Source organism: Narcine bancroftii, chromosome 1, assembly GCF_036971445.1.
Source record: "Narcine bancroftii isolate sNarBan1 chromosome 1, sNarBan1.hap1, whole genome shotgun sequence".
NCBI classification, from domain to species: Eukaryota; Metazoa; Chordata; class Chondrichthyes; order Torpediniformes; family Narcinidae; genus Narcine; species Narcine bancroftii.
The window spans coordinates 285,627,002-285,649,900 of record NC_091469.1 but is presented as its reverse complement, the minus strand read 5'-3'; the positions used below and the strand labels follow the sequence as shown (position 1 = coordinate 285,649,900).

Here is a 22,899-nt window from a genome sequence, read left to right as displayed (position 1 = left end):
CTAATTCATTAGAGCATTAAAAAACAGGATACACCTGCTCCACCTTGAAGGAGTGAAACACGAAAGTCTGCAGATGCAGTGATTGCAGTGAAAATACAGAAAAACTGGAGGAACTCAGCAGGTCTTACAGCACCCATAGGAGGTAAAGATATATAACTGACATTCCATACCTTGGAGAAGGATTCAGACCTGCAATATCGGTTATATTTCTTTACCTCCTCTGAATGTTGTGAGACTTGCTGAGTTCCTTCAGCATTTCTGTGTTTTTACCACCATTAGTAGGTTGTGGATGATGGAATCCTGGCTACAATGCCACTTGGCATCGAGGGACTCACACAGTGGCTGGACACTGGCTCAAAAGAACCAGGTATCAGAGCCGGGATTAGAGGGGGTGCTGATGGCAAGAAGGGCCTTGGGCGTTAAAGACGTGGTGATCATGTTGGAAGTTTGGATTTGGAGCTTGGGTTGCCGAAAAATTGTCTGTGTGACTGGTCGGCTGCAGAGGCTGTGGGAGTGCTGGAGGTGAATCCATGGGCACTCAGTGCCTCTGAAGGGACTCTCTTGCCTCTCTTTCTCTTGTACCGTAAGGGGTGCCAGGGAGTACTAATGACTACTCTTTGTCTGTCTTATGGCAGGCTAAAGTTACAGTATATCATGCATGTTACATTTTAAATGTATTATTATGTGACAATAAAAGGAACCTTATGAACTGGAACCTTAGGAACTTTCCTATGCTCTCCCCATGCCCCCCTTATTTTTTTTTTACCAGTGCTGTTGCTGTGGGCAATAGATTGAGCGCTGGATGATCCCTGGTTATCGTCAGTCAGGGAAAGAACCATAACCTGCAAACCTAAATGGAAATAAAATGTTATGTAAGCAACACACTCCAAATGTATTTAAAAGCAAAATGGTACACACTTGGATCCCACAGGCTTCTCCAAAAGGAAACAAAACTTTTGTTTGTAGGGATAGCAAAAGTACTTTCAGAATGTGCCAAAATACTCTACTCTCAAGGACGTACATGTGGGACTGACTATGAACATAGTCTTTAAACATGTAATGCAGCTACTAATTTGCACAAATAACCTCCCATAAGTGGGAATGTGTTAATAACGATCATTCCTCTTTTGAGATGTTGATTGAATAATTCAGAAGGAGACCAAGGGGACCTCTCCTAATTTTCTTCAGACTGGTGTCATAAAATCCTTTACATCAAAGTGAGAGAATAAATGTGGTTTAGTTTAACACCTTTCCCCAAAGACGACACAATGCTAAAAGATAATGAGAATTCATTATCAAATACATAAGTACAAATAGCGCCTTTGGAAGACTACACAAAAGAGTCTGGAAAAACAACCAACTGAAAAACCTCACAAAGATAAGCGTATACAGAGCCGTTGTCATACCCACACTCCTGTTCGGCTCCGAATCATGGGTCCTCTACCGGCATCACCTGCGGCTCCTAGAACGCTCCCACCAGCGTTGTCTCCACTCCATCCTCAACATTGATTGGAGCACTTTCATCCCTAACGTCGAAGTACTCGAGATGGCAGAGGTCGACAGCATCGAGTCCACGCTGCTGAAGATCCAGCTGCGCTGGGTGGGTCACGTCTCCAGAATGGAGGACCATCGCCTTCCCAAGATCGTGTTATATGGCGAGCTCTCCACTGGCCACCGTGACAGAGGTGCACCAAAGAAAAGGTACAAGGACTGCCTAAAGAAATCTCTTGGTCCCTGCCACATTGACCACCGCCAGTGGGCTGATATCGCCTCAAACCGTGCATCTTGGCGCCTCACAGTTTGGCGGGCAGCAACCTCCTTTGAAGAAGACCGCAGAGCCCACCTCACTGACAAAAGGCAAAGGAGGAAAAACCCAACACCCAACCCCAACCAACCAATTTTCACCTGCAACCGCTGCAACCATGTCTGCCTGTCCCACATCGGACTTGTCAGCCACAAACGAGCCTGCAGCTGACGTGGACTTTTACCCCCTCCATAAATCTTCGTCCGCGAAGCCAAGCCAAAGAAGAAGACATAAGTACAATGCACTGAAATTCTTATCTGTTACCAGAGAAATTGCTGCACTGTCTTGTGTAATTCAAGGTTTTTTGAGCTCAGATCAAAAACTAGTGATCATCAGAGCTGACATGAAGGAACTTCTGGATTCTAAATTAAACATAAGCTGCTGGAGGGACTCAGTGACTCAAACAGCTCAAAGAATGGTTAACATTGTGGACCAGAATGCATTCAAATCTTATTGTGTTGAAAGGTTAAAGATTGTTAAAGCATTAACAAATAAAATTTAATAATAAGCAATGTGCTTCTGGATAGGTGAACCTCACATTTAAAAAAAGAGCATGGAAATAGGTTCTTTGTCTCACTGATTCTGTCATGAGCAACATTGTTATGTGAGGAGGAGGAGGAGGTGTGGCCTCCCTACTGGTGGTCACGGGGCCTCCCCATCTGAAACTCATTCACAAGTTTCATCACCTGTCTGTACGTGGTGTACTTTTTGCTTCACAAAGTTACGGTTTGCAGGTGGAGTGTCAGTTAAAATTGAGCTCTGACCACTAGTCAGTACACACCTTGCCATTGGCTGGTTCAAATCACCTAGTGTCCTTATTGGCTAGAGTCCTGTATTTAGCACCAGCACGGAAGACATTTGCTTTCTCTGTCTTGTGGTGATAATCCTGGTCACCGCTCCATGCCAGGTCGCTACTGCAGACATTGCTTGGAAGGGTCACGGGAAAGGTGTACACAGCACTGAAGTTGAGCCATGGTATTGCTATAGCTCAAATTGCTATAGATCAATACTGGCAGTAGATCTGCCGCTCTCAACTGATCAGGGGTATACTGCTGCGAGTACAGTAGTACCAGATCCACCTCTCACTAATCAGGGGTCCAAGAGCGTGCTTATACCCCTGCAGGTACAGTGGTACCAGATTCACCTCTTCTATTTCAGGATCCGGGAGGGTGTGGATAACCCCAATGTCTGCCTTACCCATGTGAATTAATAATTGTGTACTGTTTAACTTTCTCCCATTTGTTTCCCGTCATGAATTTTCCAACATTCTTTATTAATTGTGAGCGTATTTTATTCCAGTTACGATTTTTTTCCCATGCTCCCTACAAATTGTGTGTGTATGTTCCCACGCTCTTTTATTAATTGTTGTGTTAATAAAGTTACGTTCAATTCAGAATCAGAATTTATTGTAATGAAATTTGGCAATTTGTGGCAGCATCACAGTACAAACATTCATATTATAACCATCTTATGACATTACTATAAAAAATATAAAAATCATGCATGAAAGGTTAGGCAGAGTCTTTGGTTCATTGATTATTCAGGAATCTGATGGCAGTGGGGAAGAAACTGTCTCTGTGCCATTGAGGGCTCATCTTTAGGCTTCTGTAACTTTTCCCTGATGGTAGCAGAGTGAAGAGGGCATGGCCTGGGTTTTGAGGATAGAGCTACTATTTTAAGACACTGCTTCATGTGCATGTCCTCGATGGAGTGATGTCTGGTGCTTGTGATGTTGCAGGCCGAGTTAACAACCCTCTGGAGTTTATTCTTGTTCTGAAAGTTGGCGTCTCCTTATTAGACAGTGATGCAACCAGCCAGAATGCTCTTCACCTGTAGAGGTTTACGAGAGTTTTCAGTGATGTACAGAATCTCCTCAGACACCTCACAAACTATAGTCGCTGGTGAGCCTTCTTTGTGATTGGATCAACGTAGAGGCTCCAGGACAGATTCTTGGAGATGTTGACACCCAGGAATTTGAAGTGTTTGACCCTCTCCTCTACTGAGCCCTCGTTGAGGACTGGGTCGTGTTCCCCTGACTTCCTCCTGAAGTCCACAATCATGATTTGCTGACGTTGAGCACGAGGTTGTTGCCATTTTTCACGATTCAACGAGCTGATCCATCTCCCTCCTGTTCACTTCTTCATTGCTGTTTGTGATTCTGCCGACAACTGTGGTGTCCTTGGCAAACTTGTAGATGGCATTGGAATTGTGCCTGGCCCCACAGTCATGGATGTATAATGAGTAGAGCAGTGAGCTAAGCACGCATCCTTGGGGTGGACTGTGTTGATAATCTGCGAGGGGGAGACATTGTTTTCAATTCGTACTGACTATGGTCTTCCAATGAGAAAGTCAAGGATCTAGTTGCAGAGTAGGGTACAGAGGCCTAGAGTTTGTAGTTTTTTGACCATAGGGGAAATGTACAAACTCCTTACAGTCAGCATGGGATTCAAACCCTGGTCCCAATTGCTAGCGCTGTAAAGGCATTGTGCTAACCACTATGCCAACCGTGCCGCCCCACGTTGTGAGAGGATTTTCCACTACTATCTCTTCAAGTAGTGCATTCCAGACTCCAAACATCCCAATCCCCGATCCCCTATAAGCCTCCTACCTCTCTACTCTCTTTGATACTCAAAAAGTGGGAACAGGATTCTTACTATATACCCTGTCTAACCCTCTCAACATTTTGTATACTTCTATCAGGCTCCCCTACCCGAGGGAAAACAATTCCAGCCCTTCTACTCTCTCAACTGTGATGTTCCAAGTGAAACAAAGCTGGAAGGACTCAGCAGGTCAGGCAGCACCCAGAGAGAAAGTTCTCTCCCTGGATCTGCTTGACCCCACTCTAGTTTTTCTTTCCTCAAGATTCCATCATTTTCAGATTCTTGTCTTTCTTAAATATACTCCTCTGTAGATTAGACAGAGAGGTCTGTACAGAGACATCTGGAGCTTGGGGTGGCGGGGGGGATGGTGGCCTGGGCAATTAAAGGCAGAACCATCAATAAATCGCTCATCCTCCAGATGTCATAATTACAGGGATCTCAGTGAGGGGTTGTTGGTCTAGAGAAAGTTAAGGAGAAATCTGATAACAACTACGAGTTCTTTTTAAAATGTAGATAGTGATTTACTGGAACTCAGTGCAAATCAGTGAGTGCATGAGACCATGGACTGATGTTGGAGAAGAGAATTGAAAAGGGTGGTTATTGGGAGATTCCTGCTATTGCAGCAGACAGAGCCGAGGTGGTCAACAAGGTCATCTCCAAGTCTGGGTCCAGTCTCTCTGATGTAGAGACCACAACAATGATGGAAGAACATGAACAGGGCAAAATTTCTGAGCTCCAGTATTGGTGGAGGCTAAAGCCAGCAGCCACATCATCTGCCCTGTAGCCTGTCCTCGTGCTGTATCGGCAGATGGGCATGAGGTTCTGCAAGGCAGCTCTTTCTCCTGGAAATCCACACTTCTCAGGCTGGAACACTTTTTTGTTCAGTCTATGCCGGGTTAATCCTAGGCAAGCATTCTACCTAACAAGGAGAAAGGGCTGATGGAAAATAGCAATTATTGAATTAATTTTTTATTGAATTAATTGGTTGGCATGGACAAATTGGGCTGAAGCACCTGCATAACACTATGACTCTTTGCCCTGCAATTTTGTATAAAAATTAAATTTTTTAAAATATAGTGAACAGATTCTGCAAAGGCATCAATAAAAGGACAAGGCCCATCATCTCTCACAGCTTCCTCTGCCTGCATGATCATGGCTGTTCTGTCTGACACCTTCCTGAGCCAACCTCATGACCCTCAATTCCCCAAATGAAAGCAAAACAATGATGAAAAAGAGCGTCAGTTCATCTACCCAAAATATATTAATTTTATTAATTAAAATTATTTAGGTTTATTATGGGGAAAAAAGGTAATTCTCAACTTATATAACCATTTTCTATCTCCTAATATATTTCTGGCCCTTAAAGAATTAACATCAATCAGCTAATTCACCTATTTCCACACGTGTATTGTGGTGTGAGTTGACAGGGTTTGAAGCAAATAATGCTCACATGCACTGCTGTGTGACCCTACTTCTTGTGACGACCAGCAAATGGCAAAATATTAATACATGCACACATTAGCATATGCACATGGAAACTAGCATGTTATTATGCAACCACAAAGTGGCCAACATTAGTGACTATTCAAATCCGAGTGTCTGAACACTATTTTTTATCCTGTTGTGGTCTCCTCTACATCGAAGAGACTGGATGCAGACTGGGATATCCCTTCAAGCATCTTGGCCCTGTCTGCCACAATAGCGTGGATCTCCCTGTGGCCACCCATTTCAATTCCCCTGCCTCCGTTCCCTTGCTGACATGTTTGTCCACGGTCTCATTCACTGCCAGATTAAGAACGTCCCCAAATTGGAGGAACAACACCTCATTTTCCATCTGAACACCCTCCAACCAGATGGCATTAACATTGACTTCTTCAATTCCCCCCACCACCACTGATCTTTCCCTATCTTTCTCTGTGTCTCCTATCCTAATGATGCTGTGTCTCTCTCTTCCCTTTTCCCTCTGTCTTCTTTCCTCTGGCTTTGCATTCACAGAACCAGTCCCTCCCCCTCCCCCAAACAATTCTCACCTTTCCTCTCTCCTGTTGTCTGCTCCATATCCAACCAACGCCTTTTGACTGTTGGTCTGTACTCCTCCCCCTGCCCATTTCTTTTAAGTCAGACCCCTGCTTTTTACTCTACCATGAAGAAGGGCTCTGGCCTGAAACAGCAGTTATATATCTTTACATCCTATGGAAGATATGCTGAGTTCCTCTAGCATTTTTTCAATATTTAAAAAAAATCTATATATAAAGATCTGTTATCAATAAAAACAAGAATGTAATAAATTATATTCCTGGCAGCTACGTGTTGATTTTATGACTATATCCTTTTCAACTATTGCTGGTGTTTCTGTTTGTTTATGGATCATGATCTCAGGGTATCCAGCAGGTCCATTGCAGCAAAGATAAGGAGAGATTTTTCTGGTGAGTTGAGATTCTGAAATATTCATTTACATAAGGATGGGGGGGGGGGGGGGGTGGTCAGTTACTGAGTGCATTCAAAACTGGAACCAAGGACAGGAGGCAGGAGGAGAATGCCTCACTGATGCAGGCCAATCATAATCTTAGTGATTGAAAGAGCAGATTCAAGTAAAAAAAAGGAATTTTTTTACCAGTCGACATCATACAAGGTATGCGAGATTTGTACAACTTCTACTCCAGCGATTTTTTGCCAGTTTCATAATGGCAGCATCCCTCTCCTTTCCAAAAGGCTCAGAAGCATATTCAAAAGTCAGTTGTGTCACATTCCATTCCTGGTACAGGGAAATAAACTGAATTGGGATCCAGGATACAGGAGCTGGAGACTCATTTATATAGCAAAATGAAAAAATATAACAATGCACAACATGCTAACCATTCAAAGTGTGGTTAAACATTTAATGTTAAAATGAGAATGATGCCCTCTGCTTCTGCTACGATGTGTGTAAAATGAAGGTTAGTTGCTTCATCTGAACAGAAATCTAGGCTGGCAATCACTGCGGTTCTGAGGCGGTGGTATACACAGGGAGTTGCTCCCTCTTCAAGTGGAGTTAACCTAAGCTGCTTCTGCTGTCTGAGGCAGATAAAAATGATCCTCTGGCATTATTCTGTAGAAGGGCAGAGATCTTCTTGTTTTCCTAGCCAATATTTGTCCTTCAGTCAATGCAACCAAAAGTGAATATTGGTCATTACCATGGTGTTGTTCTAGGAAGCTTGCTTTGTGTGGAACGGTTGTGGCGTCTGTAGAGGGAAAGGTCTTTATGGTTTAGATTGGTGTTGATTAATACATAAATACAACTAGTTTAATGCTTATGCTGGGACATTTGCAAATAACCAAGGATATGTGTGACAAAGGAATTTGAAGTTCCATTTGCCCTGACCAAGGAGATTGAGGAGCGCTGGAATATTGTTTGCCTGGTAACTGCAATATGACTAAATAAATTTACCACAGTTTTGTGAGTTACAAGAATTAGGGGGACAGGTCTGTGAGATTGATCCTCAATATGCACATCAATGACACAGCATATGGACACTGCTTGGCTTAATGCTGGTGGGATAATGCTTTCTGCCAGGGAAGTGATTGTTTTGAGATTGGTTAATGTCAGATAGCGTTGGTGAATTTAAACCCATATCTTTGTATGTTCAGAGGGTTCCTGGATTCCCTATAGGAGGGTGGGGGGCAGGGGTGGTGATGGACCCCGCCAGGCTTGTGTGTAATAAAGGAGTACTGGGGAAACTAAAATGTCCATGTCCTGCATTCTTAATGTTACAGTTGCTTAAGAATACACCACCCAGGACCTAGATGAAGGGGGTCAAAAAGTGACCATCCACATGTTCTACATTACAACAGCAACTCCATTTCAGAATTCATTGGCAGGTTTGGAGATGGAAAAATACATTTAGTTGATGTACCAGTAATTGGGTTTATTCTGTGGTAATGGCCGAAGAAGAGGGATAGAAAAATTGGTGCTCACATTACTCAGGAGTTGGTGATTGCAATACTTCTAGTTTAGACACGCAATCTTCAGAATATCTGTGTGACACAACAGTTTGACAAAAAAAAAACCCAGGATACCTATGTAGCTGAGACACGGTTATCATAGCGTTTGGGACAGGGGTTCAAATCCCATGCTGTCTGTAAGGAGTTTGCCTGGTAAGAGCAATATGATTAAATAAATTTTCTGTGACTGCTTGGGTTTTCACTAGGGGCTCCATTTTCCTTCCACTGTTCAAAGCATATTGGCTGGACAATGGCCATACTGGTTGGAGGCCAATTGGGTGGCACAGGCTCTTGGGCCAAAAGGGCGTGTTACCGTGCTATATGTCTACATTTTTTAAAATTGATATATGAAGACTTAAATATCTAAGAGCATAGTCAATGAGTTTTTCACAAATACTGTTTACATCTCCAACTCCTAAAAAAATACATACTGATTTTTACCAAGCTCGAGTGTTCAAAGTTCGAGCTGATGTTAATGACGCTCAAAGAAATATAAATACTGAAGTAAGTCAAACTGTACCATGCTGATGGAATATCATGAGTTGATACTACCTTAAATAATCTTGGAAATACATCAGCAGGTTGCCCTCGGACAACAAAGAGCCTGGATTTTAGTTTCCGTAAACTGGTATCCAGATCTTCTAAGCACTGAATAAGGAATCTTGAGACAAAAGAGGAGAAAAATTTTTTAAAAAATTACCGTAGATATTTTTGTTACTAAATAAATTGATACTGAAAAAGCATTTTATTTACAGATGCTTATGAAGTCACATCAATGACATTGCCTTTTTCAATATATGAACAGGCTTTCAAAGAAAAGAAATCTGATGATTAAGTGAATTTCAACTGTTTAGTTATTAGTATTTTCACAATAAAGCATGTTTCATTGATCTGTCTATCACAGTATTATATAACCAGATTAAGCAATAGAATTTATCAATTCTAAGTGAAACAGGAAAGAAGGGCTCAGGCCCTAAATGCCAGCAATATTGGGACGGCACGGTTGGCATAGCAGTTAGTGCAAGATCTTTATAGCGCTTGCAATCGGGACCAGGGTTCGAATCCCACGCTGTCTGTAAGGAGTTTGTATGTTCTCCCTTTGTCTGTGTGGGTTTTCCCCTGGTGGCACTGGTTCCTCCCACTCTTCAATTGGGCGTTGTAGATCAATTGGGTGTATTTGGGCAGCATGGCTCGTGGGGCGATAGGGCCTTTTACCTAAATTTAAAATTTAATATATATCTTTGATTTTTTGGAAGCTGAAAAGACCGGCTGAGTTCCTCCAGCATTTCTGTGTTTTTACTAAATTTATCAATTCCGACTCGATCACACACACACACACACACGCTCACCCACCCATATGCTACTTGTATTTAAAAAGTTAAACTCCTGTGGTTTGGGACCTCTACGTTTATCAGTAAATTCCAGGCCACTGTAATATTATGTAGGACAATGCTGAAATGAAGGGACCATGCATAAAATGTGCTGTCATTTCTACATGGTCAAACCAAAAATGTGCACAAATACCCTTGGATGAAATCTGGAAGGTGCGCCTTAATCACATGTGAATTGTTTGATTACAACTTTAAATCTGTGGAGTACAGGGGCAGAGAAGGTATCTTTTCATTGTTTGCTCAAGATTCCAGCAAAGGCAGTCTCATCTCGACCCTTCTATGCGGTTAAAACAATTAAAAACACAATGGGGACAAAAATGGAAGGAAATGTTGAATTTAAAACCACGGCCACCTCATCAGTCTTCACAGCTTAACAACAAAACAAAGACTTTTCTGCTCTGGTTACAATGGTGATGCTACCCGAATCATTGCAACAACTGCCCCCCCTCACCCCCCCTCTCTCTCTCACCCCCCTCTCTCTCACTCCCCTCTGTCTCTCAGCCCCCCCTCTCTCTCATCCCCTCTCTCTCTCTCAGCCCCTCTCTCCCTCTCTCTCTCAGCCCCTCTCTCTCAACCCCCCCTCCCCCCCACCCCCCTCACTCAGGTGGCAGGAGGATAGTGAACCCAGAACGTACAGACCTCCACCAATGGATCCGGACGGTTGACGATCCTGCAAAGCACGGGTCCAAAATGTACACACACCGGACGGTGTCAGCACCCGAGAGGGCTCGCTGTAACGCGGAGTTGTCGTGGAGCCGGAGACCCTTGCGGAACCAATGGACCGAATTCAGCCCCATCCCGACCCGATCCCTTGGCCGCCGCCGCCTCGGATCGATGCACGGTCACCGGCTCCTCCTCAGTGGTCCCTGGGGCTGAAAGCGAAACACATTGCCTGACACGTTGTCAGTGACGTCCATTTGATTCTGTGCAATTTTTATTTAAAATGCTTCAAATGAGTCCTGAAATAAAAGGGCGTCCACAATATTTTTCCCAGGGAAGACGGTTCTAAAGAATATTTAGAACAAAATGGTCCAGGTGGAAGTCAATGGGACCAGGCAGAATGTCTCCTTTCCTCTAGCGCTGCATCTTTCCCTTTCTCTCTGTCTCCTTCTCTCCAGCTCTGCATTCACAGAACCTCCTCTCCCCCGATCAATTCTTACTTTCTCTCTCTTTCTATGTCCAATTATGACCTTGTGTCAGTTAGCCTTTCTTTCCTCTCTTCCATTCAGGCACCTGCCTACTTTTGGCTCACACCTCGAAGAAGTGCTCAGGCAGGCCCTTAACGTTAGGTATATATCTTTCCCTTCTATGGGCGCTAGGTGACCTGCTGAGTTCCTCCAGCATTTCTGTGTTTTTACTGCAATCATAGCACCTGCAGACATATGTTTCATCAGGCAGAATAATAGTTCAGCCCAGACCAGATGGGCTGAAGGACCCACTTTTGTGCTGTAGTTTTCTATGGTCCTGAAGAGCATAGCATTAAGGTGAGAGGGGAGAGATTTAAAAGGATACATGGGTAATGTTTTCATTCAGAGGGTGGTCAGTGTCTGGAATGAGCTATAGAAGCAGGCCCAATTTTGACATCCAGATAGATCCATAGACAAGGAGAACTTAGAGGGATGTGGATCAAATGTAGGCAAGCCCAAAATGCCAACTTGGTCAGCATGGACTAGTTGGGCCAAAGGTTCTGTGATGTAAAGATACTGCATATCTTGCTTCCCTTCCCTCTCACTGTGCAGTTCAAAGCCTGGCCCACAGGAAGAAGAATCTCAGGGTTGTATGTGATGCCCTGTATGTATTCTGATAATAAATGTGAACTTTGAAAGTCATCATCACTAGTTTGGATTGAAAATAATCCATTTTGACTATTTTTAAGCAGCTCAGGGGGATGATTTGTCACCTTTGGAGAATATAATCTTTGAAAATAAATAACTTGATTTGTGGGCCTGTGGCAGCATTTCAACTTGTAAAGCAGGAGGGTAACTTTGTTTAATCAGGGGGTGGTGAATGTATGAAACAAGGTGCCCAAGAAGGTGGATGAAGCAGGTACTATTGCAATGTTTATGAAACATGTTTAAGATATGAGCCAAACTCAGGCAGGTGGGACAAGCGTGGGTGCGACATTTTGGTCGGGATGGGCAATTTGCACCAATGGGCCTGTTTCTTCATGACTCATGTAATAACAATACATCCTAAATTCAATCTTTGGCACAGTTGCTTAACTTTCAGAACTTACACAAAATTTTGTTAAGGATTGAACACTAAACAAAAAATTGAACATCACAACCAATATCTTTAGCTCAGGAAACATCTTTCTCCAATGGTTCCCGAAATATCTCCCAATATCTGAATTCAAATTATTCAGTAGCTACCTATATCTAATGGAAAAAAAAAACCCTCCATTATCTGGTATGCTTGGGAATTTAATGATGTAGGACTGGCAAATTTTCCAATTCCTTGAGGCTTTATAAGTCACTGGTGAGACCTCACTTAGAGTATTGTCAGCAGTTTGGGCTCATCAGTTAAGAAAGGATGTGCTTATGTTAGAGAGAGTTCAGAGGAAGTTCACAAGGATGACTCCAGGAATGAAAGGGTTTTCATGAGGAGCGTTTGACAAATCTTGGCTTTTATTCATTGGAATTTAGGAGAATGGTGGGGTGGGGGGGTGGGAAATCTCATTAAAACATCTCGATTCTTGAAAGGCATCGACAGAGTAGATGTAGAAATGTCATTTCCCACGGTGGGAGAGTCTAGGACTAGAAGGCACAACTTCAGGATTCAATGGCAGCCACTTAAAACAGAGATGAGGAGGAATTTCTTCAGCCAGAGGGTGGTGAATCTGTGGAATTTGTTGCCACAGGTGGTTGTGGAGACCAAGTCATCAGGTGTATTTAAAACAGAGATTGACAAGTTCTTAGTTAGCCAGGGCATCAAAGGTTATGGGGAGAAGGCCAGACAGTTGCGCTGAGTGGTAAAATGGATTAGCTCATGATTAAATGGCCTTATGGTCAAAACAATATTAATTCATTTCTTTTATATAGTACACAGAATTATATAAACCCCAGTGATCGCAGCAGTGCCAGTGTCAGAAGAGATCTAATGCGGGGGGATTAGGATAACTGAGGGGGGGCCCACAAACTGCCGTTCGACAACTCACTCAGCGGGGTGGGGGGGGGGGTGGGTGCCATACCTGCCATGGACCTCCTCCGTCTGCCACGCCGTCACACTACCCCCTCTGGTGTTTCAGACAAATGCGCATGCTTCTAGCGCATGGAGACAAAATCATGTGATTTCTTTTGATGACATCCCCTCTGATGGAATCACATGATCTGCAACCCCCCTAGTGATGCTGGTGCTGTGGATAGGTGGGTGGGGGCAATTGGCCACAAATGCTTCCCCCCCATGACACCAACCCTGGATCACAGGAAACTTGAAGGAAGTGATTGGAACCTGAGCCCCAATAAAGTGGAAAGGAGCATGGCCAATATTACCTTGTGAATCAGATAACTAATCCCAAGAAAATTCTGTACGTCTCCTTTAACAGTTTTTACAAATGCCCCACATAAAGTATCCTGTCCAGATGCTTCACAGCTCTGCCCAAGAAATTTCAGAGTTGTGAACTCAGCCCAGGCCATCACACAAACCAACCTCCCCTCTAGTTTTGTTGTCCTTTGCCTATTAAAGGACCCATCCCAACCCCCTCACTCTCTCCTCTTTCTCCTATCAGTCAGAAGATGTACGAGTGCACGAATCAAGAACGCTATCTTTTCTGCTGTTATCAGAAACCAATTAGTAAATGATGATACCCTTGCACTGTTTTAACTTCACTTTTCTCTCCACCCTGCACTTTGTCTTTGTAGCACTATACCTTGCATTGACTTAACACTACACCTTGCACTTTATTATTGTACTCCTGCTGCATTCAAGCATGGGTTGACTTACCTGGATAGCATGCAAAACAAAGCTTTTCACCTAATGGAAAGCACGGTTAGCACAATGCTGTTACAGCACCAACGATCCAGGTTCGAATCTGGCGCTGTCTGTAAGGAGTTTGTACCTTCTTACTTTGTCTGCATGAGTTTCCCCCCACCCTCCAAAACGTACATAGATTGTAATTAAATGGGGTATTTGGATAGCACAGGTTCAAAGTCAGAAGGGCCTGTTACTATGCTGCATGTTTAATAGTGGCATACATGATAATGAACAATTCAATTCCCAAAAGGAATATTTCTTCCATGAATTGAATTGTTTGTGGTCATGCATGTGAAGAATCCTAGATGTGCCTTCCCATTCAAGAAATAATTGTCCAGGAGGATGACAAGGAACTACTCAGCTTGATTCTGGAAGAACACCACCATTAAACACCATAATGATAGGATAGTTAAGAAGGCCTATGGGATAGTGGGCCATTAATAGGGGAATTGAGTTCAGGAGAGGTCATGTTGCAACTGCACAAATCTCTGGTGAATCCACACTTGGAGTATTGTGTTCAGTTTTGGACACCTCATCATAGGAAGGATGTGGAAGCTATGGAGAGAGTGCAGAGGAGATTTACCAGGATGTTGCCTGGATTGGAAAATAAGCCTTATGAGGCAAGGTTAGCAGAGCTGGAACTTTTCTCTTTGGAGTGTAGAAGGATGAGAGGAGACTAAATAGTGTTCTACAAGAGGCAATAGATATGATGGACAGCCAGTGCCTTTTACCCAGGGCAGAAATAGCAAACACTAGAGGACACATGTACAAACTGAAGGGTGGGATGTTTAGTGAAGACATCAGGGGCAAGTTAAAAATTTTTTACCAAGTTGTGGCTGCCTGGAATACCTTGCCAGGGGAGGTGGTAGAGATTGAAACATTAGGGGCATTTAAGAGATTCCTAGACAGGCATATGGATGGAATAAAAACAAAGGGTTACAGGGTAGGGAGGGTTAGGTATATTTTTTTAAGGAACATACGAGTCGGCACAACATCGAGTGCCGAAGGCCCAGTACTGTGTTTTAGTGTAACCCACTCCAGATACTATGAAACTACACACTGGCATTTAGTACTCAACCAAGGGAGCATCATTAGATATAGTCCTTCAGATGTTCAAGTAGATGGCCATAGAAGTTCCCAAGGCACTACAATTGGATGTGCCATTCCATTAGTCCTGGCCAATCAAAATGCTCAGATTGCAGGAAGTTATTTTGATCAAATGGTTACCATGAGCAACACAACACAGCAGTTCTTAACTGCTGCAAAAAGAGTTTTTCCAGAGGTCCAAATTCTCTGCACACCACAAAGGTGCAAGGTTTTTCTTTATTTTGTCACACAAGAGGTGTGTTCTGTTCATCCAAAGACTTTTCCCCCACAGTTAATGTTGTTTTGGGACAGTAACTGTTTTGCAATTGTTAACCCTGTTCAAAAGGTTAAATGATTACAAATCTATTGCACTCCAGAGTTTGCATTTGGCCCAGAAACACAGAAGATGTGATTAAATTTTTACATTTCTGGATATGACAGTGTAGTAGCCATGTTATCGAGTAGCAGTCCACGTCTAGTTGAAATCCCTACCTCAAATCCCACAAAATTTAAATTTAAATTGCCTAATGAAATAAATTTGTAACTGAAATGCTGGTAGTATCAGTCGTAAATGGAAAAACGTTAACTGACCGCACCTATCCAGGACTCCCAACCATGTGTTATTGCATTAATGAATTTGAGTTGGTTAGCCAGCCTTTCATTTCAAGGCAGTGGAATCAAAATCCACACCTCACCAAGTAGTAATAACAGTAAAGTTGTATCTAATATTTAAAATAAACATAAAAATTAATTTCAAGAAAGAATGTTCAAGGCAAAAGGATTGAAAATTATGGTAAAAGAATTTATTTTCAGATTACCAAAAGACCATTAAACTTTTGATTAACCAGCTTTGACCCATGCAATAGTATTGAAAACCCCAATAATTAAACTTTTTTTTTTAAAAACTCAACCACAATGAGTTTATCCTTTCATTAAAATACAAAAGTGATTTAAGCTTTCAAATTACTGCAAGATGAACTTGCAGAGATAATTTCAGTTCTCCTTTGTCCTGAAGAAATTAAAATGCCTTGAATTGCAGATGTTACAAAAGATGAGGAGATGTGAAAGGGTTGCCCTTCCCTTCCACTGCACATATGCGTTGCAGCTGCTCATTGCATTCTATTCAGGAATTTGGTTATAGTTGAAGAACTCTTTAGAAAGTCATTATACTTCTGCATTGCACCAATGTCCAAGGACAAATTCCTAACCCAATGAGTACATCACAAGCCAAAATAATCTTACTTTGACTACCCTGAACCTTTCCCAATTAGAAGACATACTGATACAATGATTGCCCAAACAAAGATGGGGTAAACACATTCATAGCTTTCGGGAGTGCGAGAACAAAAGGTCTAAATAGTTTACAAAATGAGGCACCCCCCATGTTACAAACAATGGAATTTTCTATTTACTGTATAACAATCTCAATTAAGTGCAAAGAATTTCAGAGTATATTGAGCAACTGGGTTACAAGAGTGGTGTCAGAGCAGACACTGGTCCCCAGTGAATGACAATCAGCAATGGTGATGTGCTGGAGATTAATGGGAGTGGTCAAATGATGCCTCTGCAGTTTATTGCTGATGAGCACCCACGGGCTTGAATGGGCAAGTAGTTGAGCCCAGAGCTGAGCAAGAGCATTCTAGGAAAGGAGTGAGGGGAGGGGGTTGGTGAAAGAATCAAAATTTCAACTATGTGGCAATTTCCAGTTTCTCACCATTCAGACTCACCTTCAACATAATCAAACCTCCACTGCTCATTCAGTCCAATGAAATGCTTTTTTTCAGACTTTTGCTTCACTCTTCTCGAGGTTTTTGTTTAATGTCTGTTCCTGCACTTTCTTCATTTCCACTCCTTTCACCCAGGTGTAGGCAAAGGAACCAAAGAGGACCAGCAGGTTACTAGTCCACCAGAGAAGGGTCTTGACCTCTTCATAGTATGACACAGCCAAAACTGTTTGTACACAAGCCTTGGCCGTTCCAGAGACATTGTGGGTCAGTGGACTGGTGAATTTTATCTGTAGTCCTGTGACATATCCGATGGCAAAACCAAACACACCCCCTAAAACCATAATTGCCCAAAAACCATAATTGCTGAATTTGTCAAAGTGGTACAGTACTCTCAGTTCCCCAGTGATTGCTATCAATGGAATGAACAATATGCAGGCGTTGACATTATTGTAGTACGTTAGTCTCCAGATACTGCCGTCCACAGCTGGTAGAACTTTCTTTGTGTAAATAGCATTCAGAGACACACACAAACTGGCCAAGACACCAAAGAGCACTCCAGTCCATGACAGACTGCCTGTCACTCCCTCCTGATTTATTCCCAGACAAAATCCACCTGAAACAAAGAAACAACAAAGTCACACACAGGAGACTGGTAAAAATTTACCTTTTTTTTTTAAAACATCACAGCCAATCCTTCAATTATTTAGAAAGACTTTGTTGGAATTGTAGTTTTGGTGCTGCAGTCTTTATCCAGTAATCAGTATCTAAAGGAGAGGAACCCTTGGTTTTCCAAGTATGGACAGGGATTGCCAAATTGGAGCTTGTGAGCCACATTCAGCTCTCAAACACCTTAAGTTTATTGTATGTGGCTCTTAAGTTAAACAAGTATGGCATAGAGAATGGGCCTCTGTTCTTAGTGAAAAATTAATTAAAAATTGATTTTATGGGGATGTTGACAGGGAAAATCAGTTTCCTGGGGGTCAGCAATCAGAGACCTTTGGCTTCTGAAACAGAGAAAAGGTACAAAACTACTCTTTGATCTGCCACAACCTGCAATGTACTGGAGAGGAAGTAAATCCAATAGTTAACCTGGAACTGCATAAATTTGTAAATTAATTTTCAGATCCACACCAAGAGAAGCAAGGTCCATTGGATACAGGTTTGATGGACTGAGTAACCTCTTCTGTTCTAGGATTAATTAACTTGGAATTCTTCACTTGAACAGCAAGCATCTCCTGCCATCTCCAAGAATGTGTGTGCCCCAAAATTATTTCAAAGCTTTAACTATTTTGGTGCATTTTCCCCTCTTCATTCTGCTCCCCATCAGACACCAATGTATAAAAACACAAGAAATAGGATCAAAAGTCAGTTGTCCAGCCCATCGAGCCTGCTCTGCCATTTAATGAGATCATGGCTGATTCAATGATAGGCTCATCTCCACCTACCTGCCTTTTCACCATATCCTTTAATTTTCCAACTATGCATCCTCTCAAATACTTCACTGACAGTTCCAACAAAGCTCAGTACAAGTTCAAGACTAGGTGCACTGCAACCTTCTGGATCCAACAATTTTGTGGAGCTCAATTTCAGTTAATGAATATTTCAATCATGCATTCAGTTTTCATATTGAAATATTTTTGCTGCATTGACATTTCCTCTGGAATTTTGTTATTTCATACTAACACCCCTTGAACCATTCAAATCTCTCCCACCTTCAGCCCAATCACAGACTTTACCATTTATTGTCTCTTCCCCTCCACTTCTCTCTGCTTTTTTAACTGGTTGTTAATCTGTATCCATAACTCAGGATTTCCACAAGATGTTAATACAGGATTGAATTAGCTTTTCTTTGCTGCTCTGGTCATCTACATCCAAGAGGAATGAAGGGAAAAATAATGCACCCAAAGCATCCTAATAACAACGTACAAAATTGATTTTCTCTTAAAATTAGAACAAATTAAAGCTGGCTGCTTGTCACCCAGTCTAATTGTAATCAGAGGTAGAGTGAAGGTGCCACTGACTGCAATCAAGACACTTACTCAATGGGCATTTTGGATTTTGCCAGGACAACTCCTCACAGAATTAGTCCAAAACTGGGCCAAAAAGATGCCTTCCAGATAAGAGTGACTGCTTTGACATCAAGGCTGCTCTTTAAGTGTGGAAGTAAAGATCTTTGGCCAAACTTGTTTGGGAGGCATCAAAAGGTGGATACTCCAGTGGTTGGAGTCATATTTGCTCCAAGGAAGTTAGCTATGGCTGTGGGGAGGTTAACTTACCCCAGCCCCAGGACGTTGCTGAAAGGCAGGGCCTAGGTTCAATCTGTTCCTTCATGACCTTTGTTATTTCATTAGGTTAAAGTGGAAGTGACTGATGACTTGCACAACCCCAAACATTCCTTCCTGCCTTGACGGGAGCACAATCGCTGGAATATGTACAATCTGCAAAGTGCACTGCCATATATGGACAGCAAAGGGTTTGAGCAGTGCTTCTCAACCAATGGGCCATGACCCACTTGTGGGCCACAGCGTGTTTCCACGCGGATCTTTATAAACATTAAATAAAATATTTTAAATTAGATAAAGATGTGTTTCTTACAAAGCTTCCTTTGACTTGAAAATATTACTCAGTCATTGCCACTAGTAGGCCAAGGCATGTTAGGCCAGAAGCCAGGGGCATCTTAGACTGAAAAAGGTTGAGAACCATTGGACTGCTAGAGATATATGGACCAAGTGTGGGCAACTGGCACCAGCTCACATGGGAAACAGTGCTCATGGACCAGTTGGGCTGAAGGGTCAATTTCCATGCTGCTCAGTTCTATGACCTGGGGTACTCTAATTGTCCTCCCAAACCTCTACGAGAGAGACTTTAGGTTCAGATGAGCAACTCCGCCTTTGCTGCAGGTTCCCTTCCAAGTGGGATGTGATCGTCCCTTGGAAATATTTTACCATTCCTTCCCTTGGAAATATTTTACCATTCCTTCCCTTGGAAATATTTTACCATTCCTTCCCTTGGAAATATTTTACCATTCCTTCCCTTGGAAATATTTTACCATTCCTTCCCTTGGAAATATTTTACCATTCCTTCCCTTGGAAATATTTTACCATTCCTTCCCTTGGAAATATTTTACCATTCCTTCCCTTGGAAATATTTTACCATTCCTTCCCTTGGAAATATTTTACCATTCCTTCCCTTGGAAATATTTTACCATTCCTTCCCTTGGAAATATTTTACCATTCCTTCCCTTGGAAATATTTTACCATTCCTTCCCTTGGAAATATTTTACCATTCCTTCCCTTGGAAATATTTTACCATTCCTTCCCTTGGAAATATTTTACCATTCCTTCCCTTGGAAATATTTTACCATTCCTTCCCTTGGAAATATTTTACCATTCCTTCCCTTGGAAATATTTTACCATTCCTTCCCTTGGAAATATTTTACCATTCCTTCCCTTGGAAATATTTTACCATTCCTTCCCTTGGAAATATTTTACCATTCCTTCCCTTGGAAATATTTTACCATTCCTTCCCTTGGAAATATTTTACCATTCCTTCCCTTGGAAATATTTTACCATTCCTTCCCTTGGAAATATTTTACCATTCCTTCCCTTGCTTTCAAGTCCTGGAACTTCCTACCAACAAGACTGTGGGAGCATTTTCACCAGAAGGACTGGACCTTCCTTACATTTCCACCTTCTCAAGGCCAATTTGGGGTAAGTAATACATGCTGGTCTTACCAGCTGTACCAGATCCTGAAAAGTGAACAAGATTTTGCACTCCTATAACATCTTCCACAAATAATCCAATATTTTATATTTAAATTGTATTCATTATTGTTGTATTGTTAAATGCAGCCACCATTGTGTACAGCAGTCCCACAATTCATCAAAAACCAGTTGGACTTGTTTGATTTTGGAACAGAATACCAGTTGACCAACATACCGTATATTGCAAGATTTTCTTTTAATAATGGATCCTCCATTTCACTTCCAACAATGTTCTCTCCTAATGGCTGCACCCAGAACTTACTGTAGTTTATGAATACACCCTAATGAAAGTCTGCTGAACACACAGGCTAAACCACATCTGTGCAAATTTGATAATTTAACTTGCTCTAAAACTGAAATATGCAGTAATACGACTATATCAATGCACAAAACCACACCAATATTGAATTTAAAGTTCTGTGTTTACACAAGGCAATTAGAAAATGCACAATGTTACTTTGCAATTGGCCCGCTGGTTTAGGAGTCCAAGGTTACTAATGACACTAGTGGGATTGAAAGTACAGAGGAATATGTAAGGAGAGGTTTCATGGATGACATAGACAACCTGAGTGAGTGGACAGATGGAATAGGAAATGAGGAATGAGGAAAAATGCAAGGTTGTCCTCTTCAGCGTACAACACATAAGATCAGAATAATTTTAAAACATGGTGACAGATGCTTAGAGGGAGCAAAATATGCACTTGCAATTCAATGAAAACCAGAACAGGGGTGCAACAAATGGTTAGGAAGGCCTGTGTTATTTGAATGGAGTTGGGATGTCTTACTGCAATTAAAAAAGGGTCTTGATGAGATCACACTGCATTCTCCTTATCCTGAATAAAAGTCCAGGCCATTGAGGGATCATAGTTGAGATTCCTCAGGCTGGCAGCTTTGTAATAGGTGAACAATAATGAATAGACTGGGACTATCCACTTTAGTTCTCAACACCTCAGATGTTGCTAGTGACCCTGCTTCTCCCACTCTCTCCAGCCGTGCATTCTGGATTCTCACCAGTCTCGAGGGGAAGATCTTCCTCAAGGCCACTTTACTCTTACTCCAATTTTAATCACCTCTGATAGGGTAGGCTGACGTTACCCCATAATTAACAATTTACCCGACATTGTATGTACCCCAATCACGACCCTTCTTAAACTCCAATGCTCAAGGGAAAACAGATCTAGTCTCTTTTCATATATTCATAGCTGCTTCCCTGGCAACATCTTGGCATACGTTATTTATTCTGTAGAAATTTTCTAAGCAAACAAACACAGTGAACTCCTGGTTTCATAATTACCTATGATTATACCACAGCACAGTATAGCTCGAAATGAAGTGGTCTGCTTCAACAATGCATAGGACAATAGGACGTTGAAGACGGTGGTCAGGGAACGACCAACGTTATAGAAAGCCACCCCCACGTTCTTGAGGCACAGGTTGTTGAAAGTGATCATTCCAATAAAGACCATGGAGAGCGGCAGGACCTCCCGGGATACCTTTGGGTTGAAGCCAATGGCCGGGAATTCCAGCAGCCGGGGGCACAGCGTAGCCACCGTGTTGAGGAGGAAACAGAGTACCACCGTGACCATACACTGGAAGCAAATGACAAAGAGGGGCGCGTCCAGTTGCAGAGCCGGGCTGGCCAGCAGGTATTTGTTAACAAAGATCATGGTGATCGATACGAACCAGTACACGGCCACCACGCAGGTGATTTTCACCGCCTTCAGAGCAAACGACTCGGAACTGCCCTGCTCCAAGTTGGACAACGCCATTTTGAGGATATGGGATCGCCTCAAGGAAGTAACACTCATTGTATGCAGCTGGAACACATGCCAGAATATTGTGTCTCCCAGTTAAATAAAAAATCAACGGGAACAATCAACATAACATTCACCGATGCAATAAATAAGCAGAGAGATAAATATCTGGATTGAGGCTCGGCACATTATTCAATAACACAGCAGCAAAGCCATTTCTAACCCAGTGCTGTCGGCCGGGCGTACACTCCACTTCCGGGTAACGTGTCAATTTCACGGTCGCCTGGCAACCGGCGCTCCAATGAGATTCGGAATTCCAGCGTCTCTCCGACCGGCTCAGCCGGGACGGGGAATCCCTCGGGCAACACGTGGGACAGGAAAGGCGACGCTTCTCTTCCCTTTTTCTTTCCACTCAGTTCATACACGAGTTGCAGTCGCTTTATGTCCAGGAGCCTCTTGCTTCATTCTCACCTAATATTTACACAGGGATTCATTTATATTAAAGTGCTGATTCCAACAGCTCTTGAACCTGTCTGTACTACCCTCAACCTAACCATAAGCTATCCCAGGACCACTAAAAGATCTGTCAGCATTACTGAAACAAATGCAAAAATTATTTATCTAACCATATAACAATTACAGAAAGGAAACAGGCCATCTCGGCCCTTCTAGACTGCACCAAACCAAGTCCTCTCCTCTAGTCCCACCTATCTGCACACTGCCCATAACCCTCCATTCCCCTCCCATCCATAAACCTATCCAATTTTTCCTTAAATGACAAAATGGACCCTACCGCCATTACTTCTCCCGGAAGCTCATT

General features: G+C 42.5%; 1 protein-coding gene, 1 long non-coding RNA gene and 1 pseudogene across 2 annotated transcripts in view; 1 reads left to right on the top strand and 2 right to left on the bottom strand.

Annotated features, from left to right (window-relative positions):
* Positions 1 to 19,107, top strand: part of LOC138745351 (uncharacterized) — a 29,631-nt gene extending 10,524 nt beyond the window's left edge. The window contains exon 4 of the long non-coding RNA XR_011346212.1: positions 18,913 to 19,107. This is a non-coding gene — a long non-coding RNA (uncharacterized lncRNA). The remainder of the gene's footprint in view (positions 1 to 18,912) is intronic.
* LOC138754131 (cryptochrome-1-like) lies at positions 7,015 to 14,911 on the bottom strand (annotated as a pseudogene).
* On the bottom strand, positions 15,616 to 22,338 carry slc35c1 (solute carrier family 35 member C1). Its single transcript, XM_069902332.1, has 2 exons — positions 21,620 to 22,338; positions 15,616 to 17,174 (listed from the first exon to the last, which is right to left on the bottom strand). Exons 1-2 carry the CDS (start codon positions 22,131 to 22,133, stop codon positions 16,615 to 16,617), a joined length of 1,074 nt encoding a protein of 357 aa, XP_069758433.1. The 5' UTR covers positions 22,134 to 22,338; the 3' UTR covers positions 15,616 to 16,614.
* Between the last annotated feature and the right edge of the window lie 561 nt (positions 22,339 to 22,899).